The sequence below is a fragment of the Camelus bactrianus genome, chromosome 5 (genome assembly GCF_048773025.1).
Source record: "Camelus bactrianus isolate YW-2024 breed Bactrian camel chromosome 5, ASM4877302v1, whole genome shotgun sequence".
Taxonomy (NCBI): Eukaryota; Metazoa; Chordata; class Mammalia; order Artiodactyla; family Camelidae; genus Camelus; species Camelus bactrianus.
In genome coordinates, this window is record NC_133543.1 from 104,608,070 (window position 1) to 104,633,068 (window position 24,999).

The window sequence follows — 24,999 nt, forward strand, 5'->3', positions numbered from 1 at the left end:
CCGCCGGCCTGATTCCGCGAGGCATGACCCCTGCCACCGGCCTGTCTACTTCCTCCTCCGCGTCCCCACTGGAGCGTCATCCCTGGGGGCAGTGAGGACGCTGTCCTGCTCCTTGGCCCCCTGCCAGGAGTGGGGCCTGGTGCAGGCTGGGCCTCAGGAACGTTCGCTCTGACAGTGAAGGGACCCCCACCTTCTCCTCCCTGCGGGGGCCAGCTCCGCCCCTCTGGGGCTCGGGGCAGCAGATGAGACCAGGCAACCCCTGCGAGTGGGGAGCCCAACACGACCCCCGTGGCAGCCCCCAGGGACAGGCAGCTCAAGCCGGCAAGCTGCCCCTGCACGGCGCTGGCAGGGAGCACCAAGGGCATCGAAGCCTGGAGCCGGCCGGTGACCACAGGCCCCCGGCACCCTTGCTGACCAGGGCCCCACCAGCCTCCAGGGACCCCCTCTGACACCACGCATCTTCAGCCATTTCTCTAGCAGAACCGCATCACTCTCTCCTGGCTACACTCAAGCTCCTTTCTGCGGTCCCCCATGCCTGGTCTCTTTCAATTTGGAGCCCAGAACATTCCAGAATAGTGTGGCAAAGGGGCTGACTTCTCTGATGAGCTAGGCTTTGAGACCGTAGAGAGGCTGCCGGCCAACAAGGGCCTTGTGGGAAAGACGGCAGCGAGCAAACAGCGGTGTCTGCGCGGGAGGAGGTCAGAAGGGTCCCAGTGGACTGTCCAGAACAGTGGTCCATTCCCTGGAGCACACACTGGCCCCAGCTGGCCGGGACTTAGTAGGAAGGCTGGAGGCAGGAAGGCCAGGCTGCGCATGAGCCCGCGGGGCCTGGGGGCGGGCGGCCGGCCCAAAAGCAGGGAGGCTCGGGGCTAAGTCCTCTCTGCGCCTCAGGCCGCCAGGTCCTGTGTGCTGCAGGGGCCTGGGGCTCTGCCTTCCGGACCTGCTCTCATTCACGACTCCCTGTTCATTCTGTGGGCGCCAGGCCACCCACTTCTCAGAAACGCTTGAGATGACTTACAATTAGAAACAAAACAAAAGAGCAAACAAAGGAAAACGCTTCTAAACCAAGGGCACTGAAACAAGACGAGAAACCGGGAGCCTCGTGTCCTGGGTTGAAAAGCGTCCCCAGAACTCACATCCACCTGAACCTCAGAATATGACCTTATTCAACCGGGTCTTTGAAGCTGTAGTTAGTTACTGAAGTGAGTTCAGGGCTGCTCCTAAATCCAACGGCCGGTGTCCTTATACGGCCACACAAAGACACAGACAAACAGGCAGGGAGGCCACCAATAACGAGGGGGCTGGGTGACACAGCGACAGGCCACCACCAGGAGCCGCCAGAGGCAGGACCTCAGGGGACGCAGCCCCATCACACCTTGAGTTTGGACTCGTGTCCACAGCTGTGTGAGAGTACGTTTCTGTTTGAAGCTGCCCAGTTTGTGGTCGTTTGTTACAGCAGCCCCGAAACCAACGCCCCATGTGGACGAGAAGGGACCCCGAGGCAGGCAGCCGCTGCGCCTGGAGGGGAGGCCCAGGGCCACGGCCCCGGGGACGGGCAGCCCCACCCACCCCACCCACCCCACCACAGCCAACACTCACTGGTGGTGCTTCCTGACATCTGGATGATACACTTGGAGTCGCGGCTCATCTCACGGGAATTGAAGGGGCGGACGCGCACAGCCACCTTCACGGAGGCCCCGGCCATCTCTGCGGCCTGCGTGGGTCACTCCTAGCAGCGGTGGGAGCCCCGGCGAGTGCGGGAGACACCTTGGGGAAAAGAGAGACGTGAATTAGAAAGATACTCAGAAAAGGCAGAGCAGCTGTTTCTGGTTGCAATGGAACCCCTTCCCCTGCAACCCCGCAAAGACACCTGCTCAGAACACCTGCCCCCCAGGAGAGGCACAGAGCGGAGCAGCTGCGGGAGAGCAACGCCACGAACTGTAGGACAGAAAGCCAGCGGGGTGAGTGGGGCCTGGGAAAGCAGGAGCCCGGCGAGAAGCAGGCAGCCTGCTCCCGGGACCCAGGCACCCCAGGCGCCTCTGAAGGCCAGAGACGGGGTGGGGAGCAGACAGCCTTTTGTGGGACGCTAGCCCAGGGAGGCCCCGCGACGGGTTAAGTCACAAGCCCTGACATGCACGAGCTGGAGTCCTAGCCCCAAGGTGTCGAACGTGGCCTTATTTGGAGACAGGGGCCTCGCAGATGTGACTGGTTCAGATGAGGCCACACTGAGCTGGTGGACCCTAACCCAACGTGACCGGTGCCCTTACAAAGAGGAGACTTTTCCTTAATAGAAAAGACACACACACAGAACAGCGTGTCATGTGCAGACAAACACAGAGACCTAGGTGATGGGTCTGCAGGCCAGGGACCCGGGCCAAACCGCCAAACAGCAGGCAGGCTGCAGGGGGAGCCAGCCCGCAGACTCCCCGACACAGGGGCCGCAGAGGGAGCCAGCCCACAGACTCCCTGATGCAGGCTGTCAGAGGAGGGCAGGGTTCCTTGATGGGCAGGACCATCTCCTCTAGCGAGAAATACAGAAACCAAAACAAACAGAGAGGCACACAACAGAAAAACGCCAAGTAGGAAGAAAAGGAAAAGATTTAAATACCTTGTAATTAGTATCCTCAGAAGAAAAAGTTACCCGTGAACAAGTGAAGGTTGCTACTTTTAAAAGGACCATTTAATGAATAAGGAAGAGTTCTCAGAAATTAAGAATATGAAAACAATCTTTAAGAGTAAATTAAAAAGTTGGGGATACAACTAAGTAATTTTCCATGAGAGGAGGAGGAGAGAAATAAAATTTGCAGGTCAACGAAAAGACACCTTTAAAGAAGTAATTCAGGAGAGCTTCCTGGCACTCGTGGCCACGGGTTTCCAAATTCAAAGGGTGCAGCTGGCCCACCTACTGTAAAAGGTCGCACATCGCAGCAAACTGTGAAATCTCAGAAACTTGGGGCTAAAGGGGAGGTCCCAGCAGCTTCCAGAGAGGAAGGCAGACCACGAGAGATGGAGAATCAGAAGGGCCTCAGTGTCCCATGGACATCAGCTGAAGAGGCGCCTTCAGACTGCTGAGCTGTGCTGACACTCTTCCTAGAATTCCAAGCTCAGCCAAACTACAGCCGAGTGTGAGGGTGGACAGAAGACCCGGGAAGACTCCGGAAGGTGCCAGACCCCGGGCTCCAGCACGCGGGGGATTAAACGGGCCGTGGGTGGGGAAGGCCTGGGATCCAGCCCAGAGGATGGGGGAGAGGTCCCAGGAGGCCCCTGGGCTGCCTGGAGGAGGACACCCCCGCCGGAAACAATGGACACCCACCCGGAGAGAGGACGGGGCTGCAAGGCTGGAGGTGGCCGCGCCACACAGAGAAGCGCCCGTGAAAGGGTTTGATGAGGTGTTAGTGACAGGCCTGATCTGTCATCTATTCTGATAAAATGTCCTACAAGAGAGAAAACAACAGCAGAGGGCCGTCCTGGGAGCCGCGGTGTGAACGCAAAGTGCTACCCAAGCGCAGAGGCAACGTGGCGGGAAGCAGGGGAAGGCGTCGTGTGCAGTGGGGTCGTGGGTGGCGCGGCGGTGGGCAAAAGCTGACTGTGTCACTACGGGGATCCAAACGGACTCAGAGAAACAGAACCGGAGGGGCAGCAGTGGTTCAGGGGAGGGCGCAGAGGAGACGTGGGCAGAGCTGGGGGCTGTCGGCTGTGGGGGGGCCAGCCCCGATGGACTGGGACACCTCATCTCCAGGTGTCACCCTGGCAAAATTTTAAGAACAAGCAAAAGGGGAAAAAACGAAGGGGAACTGCCGCTGGGGAGGTGGACCCAAGGTGTGGCCGCAGCTCTGCAGGCCCACTCTGCAGCCTCTTGGGTGTGGGTGTGGAGCTGACCTTCACGTCCACCTGAAGGTCATGCCCACACGAGGAGGCAGCTCCCCCTGAGGACGCCGGCCAGGCGGGCTCCTAGCCAAGCCTGTGCCCACTCAGGAGGGCCGTCCCTCCCTGGGCTGGAAGCCCACAGGCCGGAGGGGAGCAGACAGAGCTGTGCCCAGGAGACAGGAGGGTGAGCAGGAGGGAGTCAGCTTCCCTGGGGGGGGGGGGGTCCCAGCCAAGGAGGTGGGGACTCGGGCATAAGCCAGGCCTGTGTAGGGCAAGGAGGGGCCCACATGACACCCCATCCTTCCCCTTGCAGGGTGTGGCCCCTGGGCATCCATCTGCCTACCCTACAGCTCCCAGGCTCCCGGGAGAGGGGCCCTGGGGAGAGGGGCCGGCTGAGGGGGCAGGCGCACTTGTTGGTGGCAGCCCTCTCCCTGCCTCGGGGCAGGACGGAGCACAGGATCCCAGCCCTCTCCCAACCCAGCTCCAGGCAGTTTCCAGTGAGGACAAGTGCGCTCCATCCAGGACAGCGGGCTGTGGTCAGCCCCCCATGAGCCAAGATGAGGGCAGGGCCGTGGCCTGGGGAGCCCTGGGAAGGCCGGGGCGGGGAGGCCTGTGCGTGCCGCCTCGGCCCCGAGGGGGGTCACTCGGGAGCTGAGTGTAGGGGAAGGTACCTGGTGCTGGGGCCTCCACCCCACCTGGCAGGAATGGAAACGGCATGGAGAGCCTTGTTCCCACCAAAGCTGCCACCGCTGAAGACCGGGTGACACGCTGCCTGAGCTTCCACGGCCGACCTATGACCTACGACTTGAGACCTACAGAGGCAGAGCCCTCCTGACCCTGCCCAGCAGGGGTGGGGGTCTACTAAGAGGTACCTTCCCACCCACAGGCCCACGTCCCCGTGGGGCCCGTCTGGGGGTGTCTGGGGGTCCCCGGAACAGAACACTCCTCAAGCGTTTGTCTCCACAGGGAAGAGCCGTCAGGTGTGTCCCTGAAGCTGGGCCTCTTCAGAGGGGTTTTGGCTCCTCCCGGAGTACCTTGAGCCCCAGGGGCTCCCCAGCCCCAGGGCTGAGGCGCAGGCAGACCCAGCGGCACAGAAGGAAGAGGGAAGGGCAGCCCCGGGCCATCGGGGACCATTGCGGGTTGGGACCCTAGCGGGCCAGCCCCGAGCTGGGCGCCCAGCCTAGCCTCCAAACCGCCCTCAGACTCACACTCCGAGCCCCAGCCCAGCCATCAGCCCCGACACCCTGACCCAGAGCCGCACGTGGGTCCTCATCAGCGACAGACGCAGCGGTAAGCCGGGCTCTCTCTGTGAATGAAAACAAGACCCTCGTCGAGCCTGGCCCTCATGTCACCAGCCCATCCGGGACGTTCTAAAGTAGGATGTCCACACGCACCCTCCACCTGGGCTCTGGCTGGCGGCCGCGACCGGGAGCAGCGTGATCTCCTCCTGCCACCGAGGCAGCCAGCAGCACGGAGGCTGCGGGAGGTCTCTGAGACCCTTCCACGTGGAGGCGCCATGGCATCTCCACTTCTGAAAAGGGACTCTTCTGCCTCTGCCATCCCACCTGTGACTGCCACCCTCAGGAAAACCTGGCCAAACACCCTCTTCCAGGAGGGGGCAGGGACCTCTGGGTGTGGACCCCAGGACCAAGAGCAGGAGAGGGCAGAGACCCGGGGCCTCTCTGCAGATGGAGAGGAAGGCACGGCCAGGCTGGGGTCAACACTCTGCAGTCACAGGCCCTGCCCAGGGCCAGTTCCTCACTCAGAATCCCCAGAGCAGGCTGGACCCAGGGCAGACTGTCCCCTCAGGCAACACAGCTTTTCCTGGGGCTACAGGGAGAGAGGGAAGAGCCGACCAGCCAGCGACTGAAGGCCCACAAGTTCAGGACATGAGCAAAGCCCAGGGGGATGGGGAGCAGAATTCAGGGGCTGGAATCACGCTCAGCTACACCTCACAGCCCCCAGCAGCCCCAGTGTGCACCCTCATCTACACAGCAGAGTGTTGTTTCCAGCACTGTTTCAACTTCTTACACCCATGAATGACCAGCAGGTGGGTCTGGACGGTGCACCTCTCTGAGAATCCATGTTCCCTTGTGCTCGAAAATCTTTGCGCTTTTGAAATTGAGAAAAGTCTTAGGACATTCTGGCTGGAAAGGGTCATGAATTCCTGATGAGAATGCAAATCGGAATGAGAGTTCTAGCAAGCACTTAGCATCAGACCTTATGGCTTAAAAATAAAGGCTGTACCCTTTGAGCAAGCAATCCCAGGTGCTGAACTGGTAATAGTTAGAAACGAAGAAAATCCCTATGAAAGACATTCCGATTTGATATTGCACAACTGCCCGCTCTCCCCAAATTCAGCTATGTTAATTCAGTGCAACTCCAATAAGCAAAGTATCCCAGCAGGATTTTCAGCGAAAGCTGGCGAGTGTTTGGAAGGGAGTTTTGAAGGATAAGAACAAAGAGCCTCCCCAGCAGCTCTCGCATTTGCTGTGAAGCCGCCACCGTCTCCCAGGTCCAGGACAGACATGGGGAAGAGCCCAACAGAAGGGATGGCCAGACAGGCGGACACACGCACAGACCGGCCCTGCAGGCAGCGGAGCAGCCCTGGAGGGCTTGGGGGCGACAACTGGCCGTCCCAGGCTGAAAAGCGGCTGGACCTCATCTTTGAAAGCGTTACGAGGACACGCTGGAGACGCCGCTCATGACCGCGGGGAGCAGCGATGCGCTAACGCTGAGCATGAAACACGAAGGAGCACCTGTGCGTCCAGGTGGCGGAAAGCGGCTCCCTTCAGCGGAGGGTGTTGCTCCCTCCCGCCACGCACAACCCGGAGGAGCTGGACACGATTATTAAATCTGAAGCCGTGCAGACCGGCAGGCCGAGGCTGCAGGCATGGGCTGCCGGGCCCAGGACGTTAGCACCCCGGTCCCGGCCCAAGGCCACGGCAGAGGGGAACGAAGCTGGGAGGCCGAGGTCCCAGAGAAAGCAGCAGGGAACGAAGCCAAACAAATGGTGCATTCTCCCCTTAAAGACGTGTGCCCAAGTCTGACCATATGAGGGGTGCAAGTTTAAAAACTCCAGCAGGGGCCCCTGGAAATCAAAGAGAAGTCTTCCGGGGTCTCAGGTGCCATGGAGACAGAGCCAGAGCACAGGGTCCGCAGGGAGGAGGCCCCTCTGCAGCCGCACCAGGCTCTGACCTGAAAGCCCCGAGAGGCACAGACTGGAAGGGCGGGACACAACCACAGGCAGGATTCGCCTTCCGACCTGCAATACTGCCCTGGTCCCTGACTGGGTGACGGACGCCCTCCCTCCGCCTGCCTGGAGCAGAACACCTGAGCTGGCTGGAGTCTCGCAGCTGCTCTCAGCGGCCACGTCTCAAAAGTTACAAGGCATGAAAAGAGACAGGGCCATGTGACTCAGAACCACCTGGGAAAGAAAGGTAAAGAAAAACACAAAGAATAAAAAGAAACAGACCTGCACATGATCCAGATCTAGGAGTCATCAAACAAGAACTTTAAACTAAGCACGACTTATACACTCAAGAGGGAAAGGATGGAGAAGATAAACGGGAAAACGGAACATTTTGCAAGAGGACTTGAAGTTACAAAAAAGAATCAAATGGAAATTCTAGAACTGAAAACACCATAACTGAAAGTAAGAACACAAGAGATTAGACGCAGCTGAAGATAGCATCCATGAACTGGAGAGCAGGTCAACAGAAAGTTAATGAACAGAGGAAACAAACAGAAGAAACCATGAAAATCAGCGTCAGGGAAACACAGGACACAGTGCAGTGGTCTAACATGCATGTGACTGAAATTTAAAAGAAGAAACAGAATGGGAGGGAAGCAACACTTCAAAAGATAAAGACCATTAATTGTCTAAAATTGCTACAGTCCATCCATCCAGACTCAAGAAGCTTTGCAAACACAAAGCAGGGCCTCAAACAAAACCACACCGAGACACACAGTAGTGAGACTGCCAAGCAAGGATGGAGAAGGAAATCTTAAAGGCGGCCAGAAAAAAAGACATACAACCTTCAGAGGGACAAAAGCAGGACTGACAACTGCCTTCTCAACAGAAATGATGGGAGTCAGAAGACGAGGTCCCAAGGCTTCAGCGTCACCACATCCGTGGAAAAGCAGTCGTTTATGTTGGATTGTCAAAGACACGTCTCAATTGCTAAAGTAATTGTTACAAGAGCAGAAAAGGAATGCATAACTAAAAAGTTCATAGCAAGAAAAATGGGAAAAAATTCATATTTGTATTAATCCAATAGAAGGCGGTAAAGGTGGAAAAACAGAACAAAAAAGGTAAGTCAAATGGAGACCGGAACCTTCAGACCCCAGATAAATGCCCACATCAGTTTTGTGGACTAAATCCTGCAAGTCAAGTATCATAGTTGCCAGAACAGGTTTTTTTTTTAAATTACACTCTGTTGACAAGAGACAACTTTAAATAAAAAGACAGAGTGACGGAAAATAAAAAGATAAAATCTTTTGGTTTGCTTATTCTGTCAGATACTCATGTTCACCCTTTAAAAGTGCACGTGGAACATCCGCTAAAATTAGCCACGTGCTGGTCACAAAGCAAGTTCTAATGAATCTCAATGTAAAATCAAAATCATGAGGCATATGTCCTCCGCCCACAGGAGAATGAAGCTGTAAATCGATACCAAAAAGCAAGCAATCAAAAACCCTCCAGCCACCCCCCCCAAATGTTTGGACATAAAGCAGTACGATTCTAACACCCCACGAGTCGAAGGAACAAACCTCACTGGCTAGTAGCAAACACGGGGAAGGGAGCAACACTGAGGGCACAGTGTACCGGAGCTGTGGGGGCCGCCCGCACAGCAAGCACAGGGGGGGCGTGTAGCTTCAAATCACGGGGGCGGGGCAGGGCACCTTCACAGCAGACGACCCGACCCCTGCGTCCCCCAGGGCTGCTGCGGCTTGCGAGCCAGGCCTCCGGGACTGGAAGGGCTGCCTCGAGAAGGACCGGGATGGGTGAAGCAGCAGCTGAGGCTGCACAGAGCAGGGCTGTCGTCTTGCTCCCCAGTCACCCCGACATCAGCAGGGCGGCGTGGAGAAGGCCAGGCGGTGGCTGGTCGTGTGCATGTGCAGAGGGGTTGGGGCAGGAAAAATGAGTCTGTCGCTTGTGAGCACTGACTCTCTGAGTCATGGGAATGGGTGAGATCAAGGAGGAAGAAGGGTTAGAAAGGAAGAAAGGCGGGGAAGGAGCTGGTGGGGAGAAGCCTGGGGAGTCTGACTGCTTCTCAAGCCGGCTTTGGACCTTCTCCCCGGGGAGGCTGGGGGCCCAGCTCCTGTGCCTCATGGGGACGTCCCTGGGCGGCTTCCCAGCTTCCCGCCTTGCATTCGGCTTCCCTGACTCTGCTGTCGGCTACCACGTGGGTTCTGCTCATCTTCCAAAATGCGATGCCTGTTCCTTCTCTTCTGTGCTTTCAATATCATGAAAACTGACATTGCTCAATGGATGGGGAGGGGAGGGGAATAGCAGCTGCCATTTCTGGGAATAGGATGCGCGAGATACCTTCTTGTTAGAACTCACCTAGAAATTTGGGATAAGCAAGGAGTGTCAGAAGAAGAGAGCTCTGAGAAGGAGGAAAAAGAGGAAGGAGGAGCTGAAATTAAAGTGGGAGCCCACCGCATAAGCCCACTCAGGAGGGAGCTGCAGGCGTGTGCCGACACCTGAAAGGCAGAGAATTGGGTTCCACCTGCTGAGTGGGGGATGGGAGGCACAGCCTCAAACACACACAAAGTCAGATCCTGCAAAGACAGAGCCCCAACGGAGTGGAAGGCTGGGAACAGCCACCTGCCATCAAAGGGACTTGGGAATTAGTCTGAATGGCTCTCAGCTCCACATGGCAAAAAAGCCTGTGCTTCTGAGAATCTGAGGCCACAGACCTGCCCTCATGCAGGTCTGGGTTTCAGGCTCACAATGCCTGCAGGATGAGCGAAGCCCAAGGTTGGGAAATTAGCTCAGAGACGGTCTCAGATGTTTGCACCCAAAGCACCTTGCAAAAGCAAATACAGATCCACCTTGGGTGCAGCTCCCTCCCCTCGGGCCCCAACATTCCCACAGGTGAAGACGAGTCACACATGAGCTCACGGTGAAGTATTACCCAGCGCTAGAGACACGGGGCACCGTGAGCCAGCGTCAGGAAGGGAAAGGAGAAGAAAGCGGCTTGGTTTCCCTGTGTGAGCTTTATTTTTAGTACATTGGTTAATATAAAAGTTGTGAATTAAATGTTTTCTCATCTCCTGCATCCAAGAGTGAATCCATGGAATTCTCAGCTAGTAATCCAAAACAATGTGTCCTATTCTTAAGAACAGTCGAAGTGCAAAGGGTCCAAATAGCCAGTCAGTCTGTGCTCTTAAAGAATGAATGAGTACTGCCCGAATAAAACAATGAAAGAAAAAGAAAAAGAAAACTAACGGTGTGCAGTCTAACGTGTGAATGAACGAATATTGAAATAACGCACGTTGTGGGTGTACTTTAAGGCTTCATGCAGTTTTGCCTGTTCTGCTTGTGCTGTGGTTAAGTCCAAGCCTAGAGTGCATGACTCTCTTCAAAGTATACCAAGTGTTGTGAATGCTTTGGTTCAGATGTGTCAAATCAGCATATACCAAAAAAAAAAAAAGGAAAGAAAAGAAAACCAGAATTAGAGCCTCTGAAGGAGGACTTCAGCTGGTGCAACGGCCAGAAACAGATCATAAAATAAGTGTGTTTGAAACGTTTACAGAACTAAGCAGGGACGGGAAATAACGGGGTAGGATACAGGGGGTGAGAACCACACAGAACTCCCAGAAGTAACAGTGCAGTCCTTTACATTTTAAAGCTCAGCAGACATGTTAATCAGTAAATTAAATGGAGCTGAACAGAGAATTAATGAGCTAGAAAATATGTCAGAAAAAATTGCCCAGAATGGTCACAGGAGGACAAAATGATGAAGCCATAAAGCCAAGGTTAAAAGCCACGCAAGGCGGCACACTCCAGCAGCTTACCGGGGCCGGAGCTCTAACGCCCTCCCTGAGGACGGGCCACGCGGCGGGCGGCGACAAGGGCGCGGGGGACTTGGACAAGGCAGCACTCACGAACTGAGCAATGTGCGCTCTCGCCCTCAGGGATTAAGGCAGCACATCCTTCTCCAACACATGGGCACCATTTACATTATTTTACCAGGTAACAGGCACAAAGCAACTCCTAATAAATTTCAAAGACTTCGTGTCAAATGAATCACGTAATTTGAACACAATTAAATTAAAAATTAATAAAAGATCATTAAATACCCATATGTTTAGGAATTTGAAAAATAAACTCCTAAATAACTAACACACAAAAGAAGAAATCACGATACAGATGTAAGTAGCCTTAGCAGTAGATGATCACGAAAACACCGCCGGCAAGATTTACAGCACCCCCGCGTCCAGCCGGCGGGGAGTCCAGGGACAGTACACAACCTCCCCCTGTAAACAACAGCCAGCAAACGGGACAAAATACATGAAAATAACTGTTCAGACACAGCATGACAGGCCGTGCAGGGCGTGAGCGCTGAGAGAAGGGAGACACCCGGCGGGGAGCCCCGCAACCTCCTCCAGGTCCCCCTGCAGGCACTTACAGACCTCGGGTATGGCGAGGTGGACCCACGCAGCTCAGCAACTCTGACGAGCTGAGGAGATTAAGGTCAGAGTTTAGGCGGGTTGAAGCAGATGGAATCTGTGGGTCAGAGTTCTGGATAGGAAAGGCTTGCTCAGTCACAGAGCTCCGGAAATTTGCACAGGGGTCCCCGTGAGTCCGCAGACTACCAGTCCTCGCCCGGCTGGTCCAGGCAAAGGAGACTAGTGATCCCCAGTGAGAAGACATCTGCGTTCCCACCAACCAGAGTACCTCCTGCTCCCTGACCCCTCCACCCCGGCCCCGGACCTTCAACAGAGACCCCAGAGAAATCACATTTTGCTGTGAGCTTAACTGTCCCCAAAGTGACATCTGCCCTAGAGTAGACCGTCCTAGAGTAACTCTAGAGAAGCTTAAAAATCAGAACTTGAAGGATCAAGTTAGTCCTCGTGTAATTTAATTGCCTGCCAAAGCAAAGCCCAACCTTCCTTATAGGAAGAAAGCACAATTCAGACACATCTAGAATCCAACTTAAAAAGAAACTACTACTCATGCCAAGAAGCAGGAAAAGATGACCTAGAACCAGGAAAAACGTTTGTCAGTAGGAACTTGGATTTTCCTACAATCATCAAAGAATTGATTCAATACTTTAAAAATCTACCCCCAAAAAGCAGCAGACTCAGACACGCTTTGTACATGATTCCACCATACACACAAAAAACAGGTATTTCCAATCTTACTCAGACTCTAAGAGAACAGGAAAAAGGCAGGGAATCCAAGGGAGGGGGGTTATTCCCCGACTCACTCAGCGCTGGTTGAGGCTAAAATGACGTTGGCATCAAATTAGACAAAGAACATGTGAAGAAATGAAGATTATAAACCGATTTCACTGATGAACATAGATGCAAAAGTCCAAAACATCAGCAAGAAAGTCCAGCAGAAAAAAAGAATAATAAAAAGGAGAATACAGTAGACTTACTCCAGAAATACCAACGTGGCGATCGATGTATGGCTTCACATTAGGCTGTCTATCAGTGCAACTCCCCACACACCACGTCAGAGGAGGAGGAGGCAAGACGAGGTCCTCCACGAAAACTGAAGATGCAGTCAAGAACTTTTAAAGCCTGTTTATGATAAAACTCTTGGCAATATGAGGATAAAAGAAAACCTCCTTAATCTCATAATAGAGACCTGCTTAAAACCCACCCAAACATCGCACTTAATGGTGAAGTTTTAGGAGGATTTTCTTTAAATTCAGGAGTGGGCTCCAGTTGCCTGCTACCACTTTTCCTTGATACTGCAGCAGAACTTGCCAGAGTGATAAGGCGGGAAAAAGGAAAAACAGTGACAAGATGTAGGTTGGAAAAGAATAAACCAAACTGTCATTATTTGCAGACTGTCTGCTTTCTACACAGAAAGCAAGAGGCTCTGCAGACAAATTACTTGAATTAGTGGGAAGGTTCAGCCAAGTTGCTAGAAACCAATCACTCAGTGTGCTAGAGACCAAGAGTTTAAAAGTTATTTTTAAGGTGATATTTTTAAAATATCCAAAAGCATAAAGTACTTCTTTTAAAACATTTTTTATTGAGTTATAGTCATTTTACAATGTTGTGTCAAATTCCAGTGTAGAGCACAATTTTTCAGTTATACATGAACATACTTATTATATTCATTGTCACATTTCTTTTCACTGTGAGCTACCACAAGACCTTGTATATATTTCCCTGTGCTGTACAGTATAATCTTGTTTATCTATTCTGCATATGCCTGTCAGTATCTACAAATTTTGAACTCACAGCCTGTCCCTTCCCATCCCCCACCCCCTGGGCAACCACAAGTTTGTATTCTATGTCTGTGAGTCTGTTTCTGTTTTGTATTTATGTTCTTTTTTTTTTTTTTTTTTTTTTAGATTCCACATATGAGTGATCTCATATGGTATTTTTCTTTCTCTTTCTGGCTTACTTCACTTAGAATGACATTCCCCAAGGACATGCATGTTGCTGCAAATGGCATTATGTTGTCGTTTTTATGGCTGAATAGTATTCCATTGTGTAAATATACCACTTCTTCTTTATCCAGTCATCTGTCACTGGACATTTAGGCTGTTTCCATGTCTTGGCTATTGTAAATAGTGCTGTTATGAACATAGGGTTCCTTCTGGATATATGACCAGGAGCGGGATTCCTGGGTCATATGGTAAGTCTATTCCTAGTCTTTTGAGGAATCTCAATACTGTTTTCCACAGTGGCTGCACCAAACTGCATTCCCACCAGCAGTGTAGGAGGGTTCCCTTTTCTCCACAGCCCCTCCAGCATTTGTCATTTGTGGATTTTTGAATGATGGCCATTCTGACTGGTGTGAGGTGATACCTCATTGCAGTTTTGATTTGCATTTCTCTGATAATTAGTGATACTGAGCATTTTTTCATGTGCCCATTGATCAGTTGTATGTCTTCCTTGGAGAATTGCTTGTTTAGGTCTTTTGCCGATCTTTGGATTGGGTTGTTTGGTTGTCTCTTATTAAGTCGTATGAGCTGCTTATATATTCTGGAGATCAAGGCTTTGTCGGTTTCATATGCAAAAATTTTCTCCCATTCTGTAGGTTGTTGTTTTGTTTTGCTTATGGTTTCCTCTGCTGTGCAATTTTCATTAGGTCCCACTTGTTTATTCTTGCTTTTATTTCTATTGCTTGAGTAGACTTCCCTAGGAGAATCTTTTTGAGATGTATGTCAGATAATGTTTTGCCTATATTTTCTTCTAGGAGGTTTACTGTATCTTGTCTTATGTTTAAGTCTTTGATCCATTCTGAGTTTATTTTTGTGTATGGTGTAAGGGAGTGTTCTAACTTCATTGATTTACATGCTTCTGTCCAGTTTTCCCAACACCATTTGCTGAAGAGACTGTCAAAGTATAAAGTACTTTTATAGGAAGAAATGTCACAAAGGATGCGTACAACTTTCACGAAGAAAAATTTTACACTTTACGAAAATATTATAGAAAAATCTAAATAAATGAAGAATTATAATCTGCTCATGAAAAAAGAAATTTCAGTGTCTTAAAAATGTTTATTTTCACCCAAATGAATCAAAACATTCAATGTAATTTCAAATGCAATCACAAACCAGTTTTTTTAATGAAACTGGACAAACTGCTTCTAAAGTTTTACATGGACGAGTAAGACACCACAAATGCCAAGAACCAGCTTAAGGAAACAAAGAGGGAGAAGGCAGCACGGCCCACGGATACCAAACCTCGATATAAAACTACAGCAACGAGCACAAGGTGCTTGGGACAGGTACGTAACGCCACTGTGACAGAAGGGACCCAGAAACCGCCCTTCTGATACTGAACAAAGAAGACTTTACAAGCCGACCAGAGAGCAAGGGCTGCTGGGCCAGCGATGCCAAGAAAACTGGTGTCATGGGCTGAATGTCTCTGATCCCCCGAAATTCCCATGTTGAAACCCCACCCCACCAAGTGTGATGGTGTTAGGAGGTGGGGCATTTGAGACGTTCCTCTGTCACAGGAATGGAGCCTCAGCAATGGGACGCGTGCCCTTATACAGGTCCCAAGAGAATGTACCTCCTCTCTGCTCTCAGCCATCCGAGGACTCAATGAGCATTTGGCTGTCTACAAGCCACAAGGGGGCTCTCACTAGGACCCCGCCATGCTGGCACCCCGACCATGTTGGTACCCTGATCTTGGACTTCCAGCCTCGGAACTGAAAGAAATAAGTTTCTGTTGTTTCTAAGCCACTCGGTCTGTAGTGTTGTTACTCTGGCCTGGACAGACTGAGACAACTGGACAGCCATATGGAAAAACACAAAATTAGATTTTCTACCAAAACAAATTCCACAAAGACTGAAGACTCAAATGTAAAAAACAAAGTTTTGGAAAAGAATGAAGAGGAGTGTTATCTCCATGCTCGCCTTTAAGAAGTTCTTAGCCTATGGAAGACACCAAAAGGAAAAATCCAGGCATCAAGAGACCATCAAAAGGGTGACGAACAGCCCACCCACCTGGAGATGTCTGCAGCTCACATGGTCGGTAAGGATCCACATGCAGAACACATGAAGAGCAGACAAAAATCAAAGAAGAGACACAAAAGAAAAAATGGGCAAGAAGATATGAACAGGCAAATTACAGGACAAGATACTCAACCACAGTAGTAATTAAGAAAGTGTTGTTTAAAATCGCATTCATCAGATCACAACATTAAAACGTCTGGCAACACCATCAGGGCTAGGAACTTAAGGATCACCAGGGAAAGTTGGTTGGTTCACCTGCTTTGAAAACAACACGGCAATTTCCAGTAAGGCTGTGGACCACCCGGCCAGCAGCCGTGCAACCAGAGAAGTGCACGCGCACCCGAGAGAGGCACCGAGCGTCTGCAGTGGAAGACGGGGCGGGGAGGAAGTGGCGCAGCCTGTGTCCCCCGCCTGGAGACCGGGTGCACCAGCTGCGGTCCCCTCACACAGGACCGCGGTCCAGGCGTGAAAGCGAATGGAGCGTCCTTGCAGGGAATCCACAAAAGCACAGGCAGCACAGCGAGGTGCAGATGCACGTGGGGGGCGGGTGAGCAGAGCCTCACTCTCCCAGCAATGCTGCCGAGAGCCCGGGGTGAACACTGGGACTCTGACGCCCAGCTCGGGGATGGGAAAACCCCAGGCCTGGGGTCTAATCGACTGATGCCAGGGCCTTGAGGTTGACCTCTGTGATGTCAGCAAGGTGGATGGGACCTTGCAGGCCTCTGCGGCCCCGTCTGCAAAGTGGGTAAGACAGGCCCTCCCCCTCCTCCCTGAGGAGCCAGGGAGGGGTCAAGGGAACGGTGAACACTCCAAGTGCTGCGGACAGGGAGCACGTCGGAAAAGCCCTGTTTCTACAGCCGATGAGGGTACGTGGCTGCTTGTTGGAATATTCTGTACTCTTATTGTGTGTTCTGTGACATTATAACGTTTTTTAAAGATTTAACTTAGCAAGAAATCAGTCTGACCTGAGAGGGGACCTGTGACAGAAGGCAGAGCTGTAGATGGGGGTCTGAAAGGGGCTGGGAGTCCCTGGGCAGGACACATCACACGCTGGAGGGTGAGTGGAAGGGCGAGGTCCCCTCAGCAGCTACTGGGGCAGGAGGGGCGCGGTTTGAGAAGAGCATGACCAGTTCCCCGATCCCTGCGGGGTGGAGAAGCCTTGCGCTGCTGGCCCCGGGAAGGCAAGTACACGGAGCTGTGACAGGCGATCACAGGCCCAGGAAGACAAGCAGAAAGACAGAGGTGCGGGGGCGCCAGCCAGAGCCCGAGAGCTGCAGGGGCCGCTCAAGAGGCTTCCTGTGCCAGTGGCAGGGAGTGTCTGCCCTGCGGGCTTCAGATGTGTGCGTCAAGTGGAGCAGGGAAGACGGTCACTGGGGAGGAGAAGGGGCCCAAGGGGCCAGGTGACAGTGGTCTTGCACATGGGTGGGGAAGTGACTGACAGTGACGACCACGGGACAGGGAGCCCGGAGCCGGGAGCTGGGGTCCCCTGGAAGGAGGGGAGTTGAGTCCCGCAGCGACAACACGCGAAGGGTCACTGCAGACACGGAGGAGGGACCACGCCCCCAAGGAACTCAGGTCTGTCTCCTTAGGGCTCTCAGAGCACTTCAGATTTCTGCCCCAGCCTGGGCCAGGAAGCACGAGGAGAAGCCTGATTGCTCCGGAAGCGCCTGCGAGGTGACGATGTAGGCGAGAGGCTGCCTCAGACCCAAGACGGCCCCTACGGCCAGTTATGGGGGCGACCATGGAGCAGAAGCAGACGTGCCTCCAGCTCAGGGGCCCGGCCCGCAGCCCCCAGGGAGGTGGACAGGCTGCTGACAGTGGCACCAAGGCGTCCCTGGCGGCTCTGCCTTGGGCGTCTGCTCGTCAGACCCACGGTTCATCCCAGGACATAGCATCAAACTGTACCCTCTGAAACCCTGATTTTTCTCGAAGAGCTTGGGAAGACAACAGAACCAGCTCTTCTTAGTATTACAACAGGTGTACATCAGAGTCCACGCCAGGCCCCGCCCCAGGCACCTCAGAAGGTAAGGGAGGTCCCTTGGGCTGGATACGCCAGGCACACTGGTTATGCTCAAGACCCCAAGAAATAAAGGGCAGAGGTCACTCTGAACCCCCAAGAGTAAAGGGTGTGGAATAGGCATCACCCCGACCTCAGGCCCCTAATAACCTTTCTGGAGGACAGAAGGGGGCCAGGAATGGCCCAGAGGGGCTGGCAGATCAGCGGGAGCCCTGGGGTGCCGAGGGGGAGGACTCATGGATCCAGCGGGGGTGGGCGGTGGGGAGTGAGGCTGAAGAGGGGCCTCGGGTGTGAGTCTACCTGGAGAAACACCACATGGATGGGGGAGCCCTCCCCCTCCCCCTGCCCTTCTTCACAGTGGGCAGTGGCTGCCAGTACCTCAGGCAGACAGCAGAACATTCTTCTCCACAGGTAAGGAAGAAATCATCCTGCAAGAATGAGGTCCTCAGTTTGGAAGCCAGGCCCCACATTCTGGGGTTAGACGCAGATTGGCACCCAGCCCCCACCCCTTCGCCTAAAGCAAACCTGCCAACAGACACGCCCACCCCCCGCTTTGCCCCCCTCACACTCAGCTCTGGTAGGAATCCTGCCCAGATAGGGGGAACCCCGAAGCAGTGCACTCCCCTCCTCAGCAGACCTCCCTAACGAGAATGGACCAAGGCCTTCTGCGTAGGTGACTCCCGGATAGTAAGAAGCTTCAAAGTGAAAGACCTAAATAAGCCAGCAGAAAACAAGCGCCGTGAAAAACAGGTAAACCACAAGCAAAAACAAGCATATGAAAAAAAACCTCTGTAGACTTGCTCAGAATGCTTCAAGAAGACACTACATTTTTGAAACAAGAACAGGATGCTATGAAATGGGAACACTTAGAGACAAGGAACACAGCTCTGAGACAAAAAGGAAAAAAATGTAAATGCTGAAATTTACATACAAAATACCCAAAATGAACTAAAAAATGAAGTCCAAAGTGTTAAGAAGGTAGAACACAAACAAGGAGACAGAATGAGAGGGGAGACAGGAACACAGAAGACCAATGCATGAACTCAAAGAAGCAGACAGAAGAAAAGAAAGGGGAGAAACCTGTGAACAGATGAAAGAGACTGTCTTCAGTTGAAAGGCCCCACTGAGCACCAATAAGTGCGTAAACCCACACCTAACCCATCCACATGGATGGTCAGGACCCCACAGATGAAGAAAGGATCCTCAGAGATTCCAGAGAGGAAAGACAAGTTGCTGACAAACACTTCTTACAGGCGACTGTATGCGGAAGATGATGGTGCCAATGCCTTCAGCACCGCCAGGAAGTGCCCCAGACAAAGCATCTACCCAGCATGAGGACGAGCAAGGACTGGACACCATTCATAGAAGTCACACAAGGATGTGCTCCAGCAAAACAAGACAGGAAACCAAGAAAGCAGCAGCTCTGAGGCCCAATGAATAGAGACTCCAACCCGGGGGATGCAGTGAGCAGCAGGTGACAGACGGGAGGAGGTGGCTTCCAGGGGTGAGGGTGCCAGGGAAGAGGGGACTCAGCAGGAGACAGAGTGAGTGAGAGCTGGGGAAAGTGAGGATGAAAGAAATGAATTCAGTATAAGAAGGAGACAGCTGAGCTCTAGGGGAAATAAAACACCTGCCTGGGCTCGCAGTAAGACCAAAGGGACTCCTCCTCCGATCCGGGCCTGGCCCACCACATCATCGCTCTTCTCGGAGCTGCCACCCTCCCAGGCACCGGGGCCCCAGAAGCAGGTAGAGAGTGAGAACCAGATGACACTGCCCCAGCCCCACGACAGCCCCCTAGAAGCATGGTCCCCACTGACCCACAGGACCTGGGCCTCGATGACCACTAGCCCCGACGCCCACCCTCCTGGCCTCTGGTGAGACAGATGAGGAGAGAAACTGAGGCCCACCTGGCAACCCCAGCCCCGACAGAGTGGCAGCTGCTTGCCCTGGGCCCACAGGAAGTGGACTCCTTGGGCCAGAGCAACTGGCTCAACAAGGAAACAGCACCTGCCGAGTGCCCACCGTGTACAAGGCACTGTGCCGGCACGGGGCGCTGTGCGGACGGGTAGGGGCAGAACGCACTAAAAGGTCTGTGGAGTCAGAGGCAGTGGGGGCAGAATCTCAGGTCCTCTCTGACACGTCACGTGCCTTCTCAGGAGCCTCAGCCTCCGAACCTGAGAAACGGGGACAAGACCCTGCCTGTTGGGGTCTTGGGAGCATCAGGCAAGGGGCGCACTGAGGTGCACGACACAGTGTGCGCCTGATCAGTGTTCCTTCCTTCCTCCCTGACCCGCAAGCTACAGTGGGTGACACCGGGGTGCTTACGGAGGGCTCCAAGGTGGGAGCTGGAACCTCGGTGTGGGGCGCTGCGGGAGGAGGGCCACAGCAGGTGGGAGCTGCAGAGACGCGAGTGTGAGTGCATGCCTGAGCGTGTGAGTGCGCATCGGGGCAGTGGCTCCCGTCAGCCCAAGGGCAAACTGGGGAAGGGTGAGGTGTGAGAACAGGAGGCCTGGGCTGGGGGTCCTCCCCAGGCCCCAGGGGGCCCCGAAACCTGGGTAGAGGGAGGAGCACGGGGCCACTTCCCCGCCCACGAGCTTCAGAATGGGGGACGAGGTGGGGGCAGGGGAGCCAGGGCTTGTCCAGCCCAGACGCAGGATCAGGATTAGGAGATTAAATCCAGAGGAGGCTTCAGAGAGGCAGCAGGCCCTCCTGCTCAGAAACCACAGCCCAGCCAGCAGCCCAGCCAGCAGGCAGGAGGTCGGGCTCAATGCCGGGGTGGCACCTAGGAGGCTGCAAGGGGTGTGGTCTCCCCCAAGGGAGGGAGCTGGCTTGGGGTGCTGTGGGTGGGGGAACCAAAGCCTGCAGGATGGGCTGGGGGGGAACCCAGAGGCTCAGTTTCAGCTGACTGCTGACCTTGACTGTACCCTCCGTTCTTCCAACGTCCCCAATACAATGATCCCTTCATTGGGTCCCTGAGGCTGGGGGTGCTGGGGGAGCCTGGGGTCAGCCAGCACCCATCGGCCCAAGGCCAGGATCCTGGCAATGCTCAGGAGTGAAACAGCAAACCTGCTAAAACAGGTGGGGGTAATGAAGCACGCCCCCGGCCCCTGCCCCCTGTCCCCGCCCCGACCCCTCCCCTGGGCCGTGCCTGTGCCGGGTGAGGCAGGGCAGGAAGAGCTCATGAGCTAATGGGACAGAACAGAGGACTGAGCAGGCACCCCAGCCAAGCCAGGAGGTCCAGCATGCATGGTCCAGCCCCAACAGGGCTCTCAGCAGGGCACCAGGGTATGGAGCGGGGAGGGAGACACCGAGTCCCCTGCAGCCACCTGGGTGGGGGGGTGAGCCAGGCCCTTTGGGCCTGAGGACACTAGATGGGGGGGTGCCCTAGGGACACTAGGGACTGGGTAGGAGGGCAGCCATGTGCTCATCCTGGGGTCATGAGCTGCTGAGTGACTCCTGGCCGCTCTCTGTCCCGGGGGAGGCAGCTCAGGCCCCTCCACCTCGCAGAAGTACGAGGTCTCAGGCCTGAAGGGCTTGGCAGGCCTGAGCCCATGCCCTGGTCAGTCAATCCTAAAGGCCAGGATGGGGCTCCCAGTGCGGGTGGCCCCTCCACGGCACCCAATCCGGTGGTAGCAGGACCCCATCAGAGCACCCTCCCCGGCCGCCCCCAGCTCACCCACCTCGGCCGGCCGCAGGAGCTGAGTGGGCCCTTGGAGACTCCCCGACCCCCTCCAGGCCCATCTCCATCTCCCACCATGTCTCCCTACTCCCTGTCCCTCCCCCAGCCCCATCCCACCACCCTCCACAGAGCGCATGAGAGGACTTCCCTGCCCTGCTTCCGAAGACCACGGCCAGCCCTGGGTCAGCAGCTGTGACACCAGGGAGGACTGAGAGGGAACAAGGCTGGGTGGCTGGGCCCCCTCTGCCCAGTGAGTCTAGGTGTGAATCCCGGCTCCGCTGTGCGCCAGCTCTGGGCTTTCGACCGAGCCGCAGCCTCCACCTGGCCGTGGCTGGCCCAGAGAGAGGCCCCAGGACAGGCAGCCTGTGGGCCACTCCAGCAGGAGGCGGAAGGGGCACACCCAGTAGGGGAAGCACCCAGCGGGGGGGATGTACAGCAGGCATCTGGCAGGCCTTCATCACAGGGGCCTCCCTGGGAGCCTTGGGGTTGGGGGACTCTGATCCTACCTGATCCTAGCCTCTCTCTGCCCTGTGGACCACACCCCACAGACGACACTGCAGTCCTCAGGTCCCGGCATAGCCAGGGATGGAGTTACTAGTCCCTTCCCTACCTCAGACCCAGTACCCTCACCAGACTTCACACCCAGGGAGAGACTGTCCCCTCCACCCCGTCTGGGGCCCTTAGCCAGTGGCCTCCCTGCCACCATCAGCCCCAGAAGGTCCCTAGATCTTGACCTCAAAGAAGTGCAGACCTGAGATGTCGCCCTGGCCCTGGCAGCATCCCTCACCCCACTGCAGACACTGCACCCCACTGCAGGTGCCACACCTGCTTCACACCTGCCTAGCCCTATTCCACAGCCTCAGCTCAGGCGGATGGCCAACCACACCTGCAAAATGGCCGCCGCAGGTACAGCCCCAACCCCCCACTCCAGACCCCGGAGCTTCCCTTCAAACCGCAGCTGCCAGACCCAGAGGAGGATGGGCATGATTACCCTTAGCCACCTCTAGAGCAGGGAGAGAGGGTGGGTCGGGTGTGATTGTTCTGTAGACGAGCGTGATGGGTGTCGTGCTGGGTCCCCAGGGTTCGGACCAGGCCAGCCCGCCTCTCCGCACCTCCTCCTCTCCGCAACTCCTCCTCTCTGAACCTACTCTCCGCATCCTCAATCCGCAAGATCCAATCCTTTGCTATAACAGGCCTTTATCACAGCAATGCAGGCATCCCTTGGAGGGGGCGGCTTCTTGGGGAGGGGTCCGCGGGTGCCTGGAGGAAAGTCCCTATTCCTAGGAACGTGGGCGCGCATCGGGTCCGCGCCAGGGCGACGTCGCGCCCGCGCCCGGCAGGCCCCATGACTTGGCATTCCCTCCTTCCCCTCCCCCTCCCGCCCTTGCGGCCCGCTGTCCCCCAGCCCACCCAGTGCCAGGCAGGCTGCGGACCCTCCCTCCCCGCCGGGATGCTGCCCCGGCCCCACCCGAAGAGCGAGGGCTGCAAGGTGTGTTGAGAGGGGTAGTTAGGGCGAGAGGAAGCTTAAAGGACGAGCGAAAAGGGTCTAAGCTGCAGTGTCCCTGTCATCCGAGCCCAGGCGCCTGGGGAGCGCCGCCAGCCGAGACATCGCGGCCCGCAGCCCCCTCTCTGCCCGCCGCCAGGCCACACCTGTTACTGGGGCGCGGGCTGCGTGCACGCAGGCCTCGTTCGCTGGCGGCCCCTCCCAAGCCTTGGGTCTTTCTGGAAGGGAGAAGGGGTCTCTTGGGAAGAGGACGTGGCTTGGGGTGGGGTGATGGGCAGTCCCGGAGGTGCACACGAAGCCGCCCGCCCAGACATCCCGCCGCAACCCCCGCCCGCCCCTCCCGCCTGTTTTGCTCTCGGCTCCAGCATCCACCCTCCCCCACGGCGGGGACCAGGGCCTCTGCCCGCGCCCCGCCGCCCTGGGTGCGCTCCCCTCCCGCCTGGCCGCGGCAGCCGCGCCCCTCCCCGGTGCCTCATCCGCGTCCTCTCCCCTGCTCGCCATCCCTCCCTCCCCCGCCGGTCCAGGCGCAACCTCGGCCGCATCCCTGCTAATGGCTCCACTCCAGGAGAGGGAAGGATAGGGGAAGGGGGAAGGGTGTCTCGAGATGCCGCCGGCTGCCTGTGCCCTCCCCGTGGCGACCCCCGCCCATCCCAGCAGAGAGTCCCCCTGCATTGGTGGCCGCAAGTGAAGGGGCCTTTCCAGAGGGCCCTGCCCGGCAGCGAACGAAGGGCGGACTACTCCTGAATTTGCACCATTGTTCTCCGCGAGGACGGGGGAGGGTCGGGGGAAGGGAAGGGGCCGCACGGCGCCAGCGCCTCGGGCCGAGACTCGGACGCAGGCGCGGGGAGCAAGCTCACCACCCCGGGGCGCAGTCGATGCAGGTGCAGGACGCAGGATGCAGGCGCGGGATGCTGGGCGCGGGAGGCCCGGCGAGTGGCTGTCTTACCTCTCAGGCGTCACTGGCGTTGGCCCGGCATGGGCACGGGCATGGGCGCGGGTCCCCGAGCGCCGAGCTGCTGCCGCTCCTGGGCTGCGCTCGGCGCTGTGACGGCGGCACCGCGTGACGGCTGCGGGCCCCCAGCCTGGCCCGCCCCGCGCCCCTCCCGCCGCGCTGGTTGGCTGCGCGCGGCTCCCGAGCCCCAGCCGCCAGCTGGTTTGTCGCGCGGGGAGAGGGACGGGCGTCACGGCCGCCTCGGGGATGGGGTTGGGGCCGGAGGGGGCTGGGGCCGGGCTGTGACATCACCGCTGACACCGCAGCCCGCTTGATAGAGAGGTGGGGGACCACACGGCTCGGACGCGCCGCCCCCTCCCCGGGTGTAGCCCCCTCGCTACGCTCAGCCCCAAGGCCCCCCTACCCTCCCGAATTTGCCCGCAGACCCTACGCTGGGCCTTTCGGAACTCCGACCCCTTTCAAATGAAATCACTAAATCTCCACCTGCCCCACCCGCGATGCCATCAGCACGAACGCATCGTCGCGAAGGGACAAAGCCTGGGTGGCCTTTTTGCACCAGGGAGGGGCTGTAGAGGGCGGTGGGGATACCGACTCCGAGGTGTAACAGGTGAGTCTCTCAATCACGCCTGGCGTCTTGGCCAGAGCCCTGGAGGGAGACCAGAGGATGGAAGACAGCCTTCCTCGCGGGGATGATGCAACCGGCCGGCCAGCGGACCAGCCGCCTCTCCTCCCGTCATGCCTCGTGTGGAGACCCCCACCGTCCTCTTGCCCCACTTCTCCAGGTCGTCAGCACCCCTGTCCTCACACCCTGTTTCTCCAGCTTAACTTCCTTGGATCAAGTCACATGTGGCTCCCGGTCCACGCTGGCAAACCCCAGCCTTCGCCAACCCCTCAGCTGCTTTCCCGGCCTGGCACCTCTGTGTGCCACTGACCTCCAGCAAAGGCCCCGGCACTGGGCGACTTTGACAGATCCTCTGGCCAGCTCTCCAGAACTGCGGTGGGTGCGATGACGGCATACTGCCAGGACACTGGGGCGCCAGGACACTGGGGCGCCAGGACCCCCTTCTAACACGCCCCCTGCCGTCAGCAACCTCATGTCCCCAGGTTAAGCCTCCCTGGCGTCCAGCAGGTGCCAGGCGCTGCTCCAAGGGCTTTGCTTGGTTAACAGTTTAATCCTCACAAAGCGCACCTCAATTTGCAGCCTCTGTGGCTTGTGCCTTCAAAGCAGCAAGGGCACAGACGCATCCACCGTTTCTGCAAAGGAGCCCACCCTGCCCTCCAAAGGCACCTAGACAGCTTCTCCTCCTTTTCTATTTC

At 56.0% G+C, this 24,999-nt stretch overlaps 1 protein-coding gene across 16 annotated transcripts in view; it reads right to left on the reverse strand.

Annotated features, from left to right (window-relative positions):
- The window catches only part of KIF1A (kinesin family member 1A), an 83,757-nt gene extending 59,929 nt beyond the window's left edge, over positions 1 to 23,828 (reverse strand). For 15 of the 16 annotated variants that reach the window (XM_074364677.1, XM_074364676.1, XM_074364670.1 and 12 more), the window contains exons 1-2: positions 23,677 to 23,823; positions 1,600 to 1,767 (exon numbers count right to left, since the gene is read on the reverse strand). In XM_074364677.1, the coding sequence (XP_074220778.1) occupies positions 1,600 to 1,705 (106 nt within the window). In that variant the 5' untranslated portion in view covers positions 1,706 to 1,767; positions 23,677 to 23,823. Of the gene's footprint in view, positions 1 to 1,599; positions 1,768 to 23,676 lie in introns of all 16 variants that reach the window. The other variant, XM_074364678.1, reaches the window with a different exon arrangement.
- Positions 23,829 to 24,999: the final 1,171 nt, after the last annotated feature.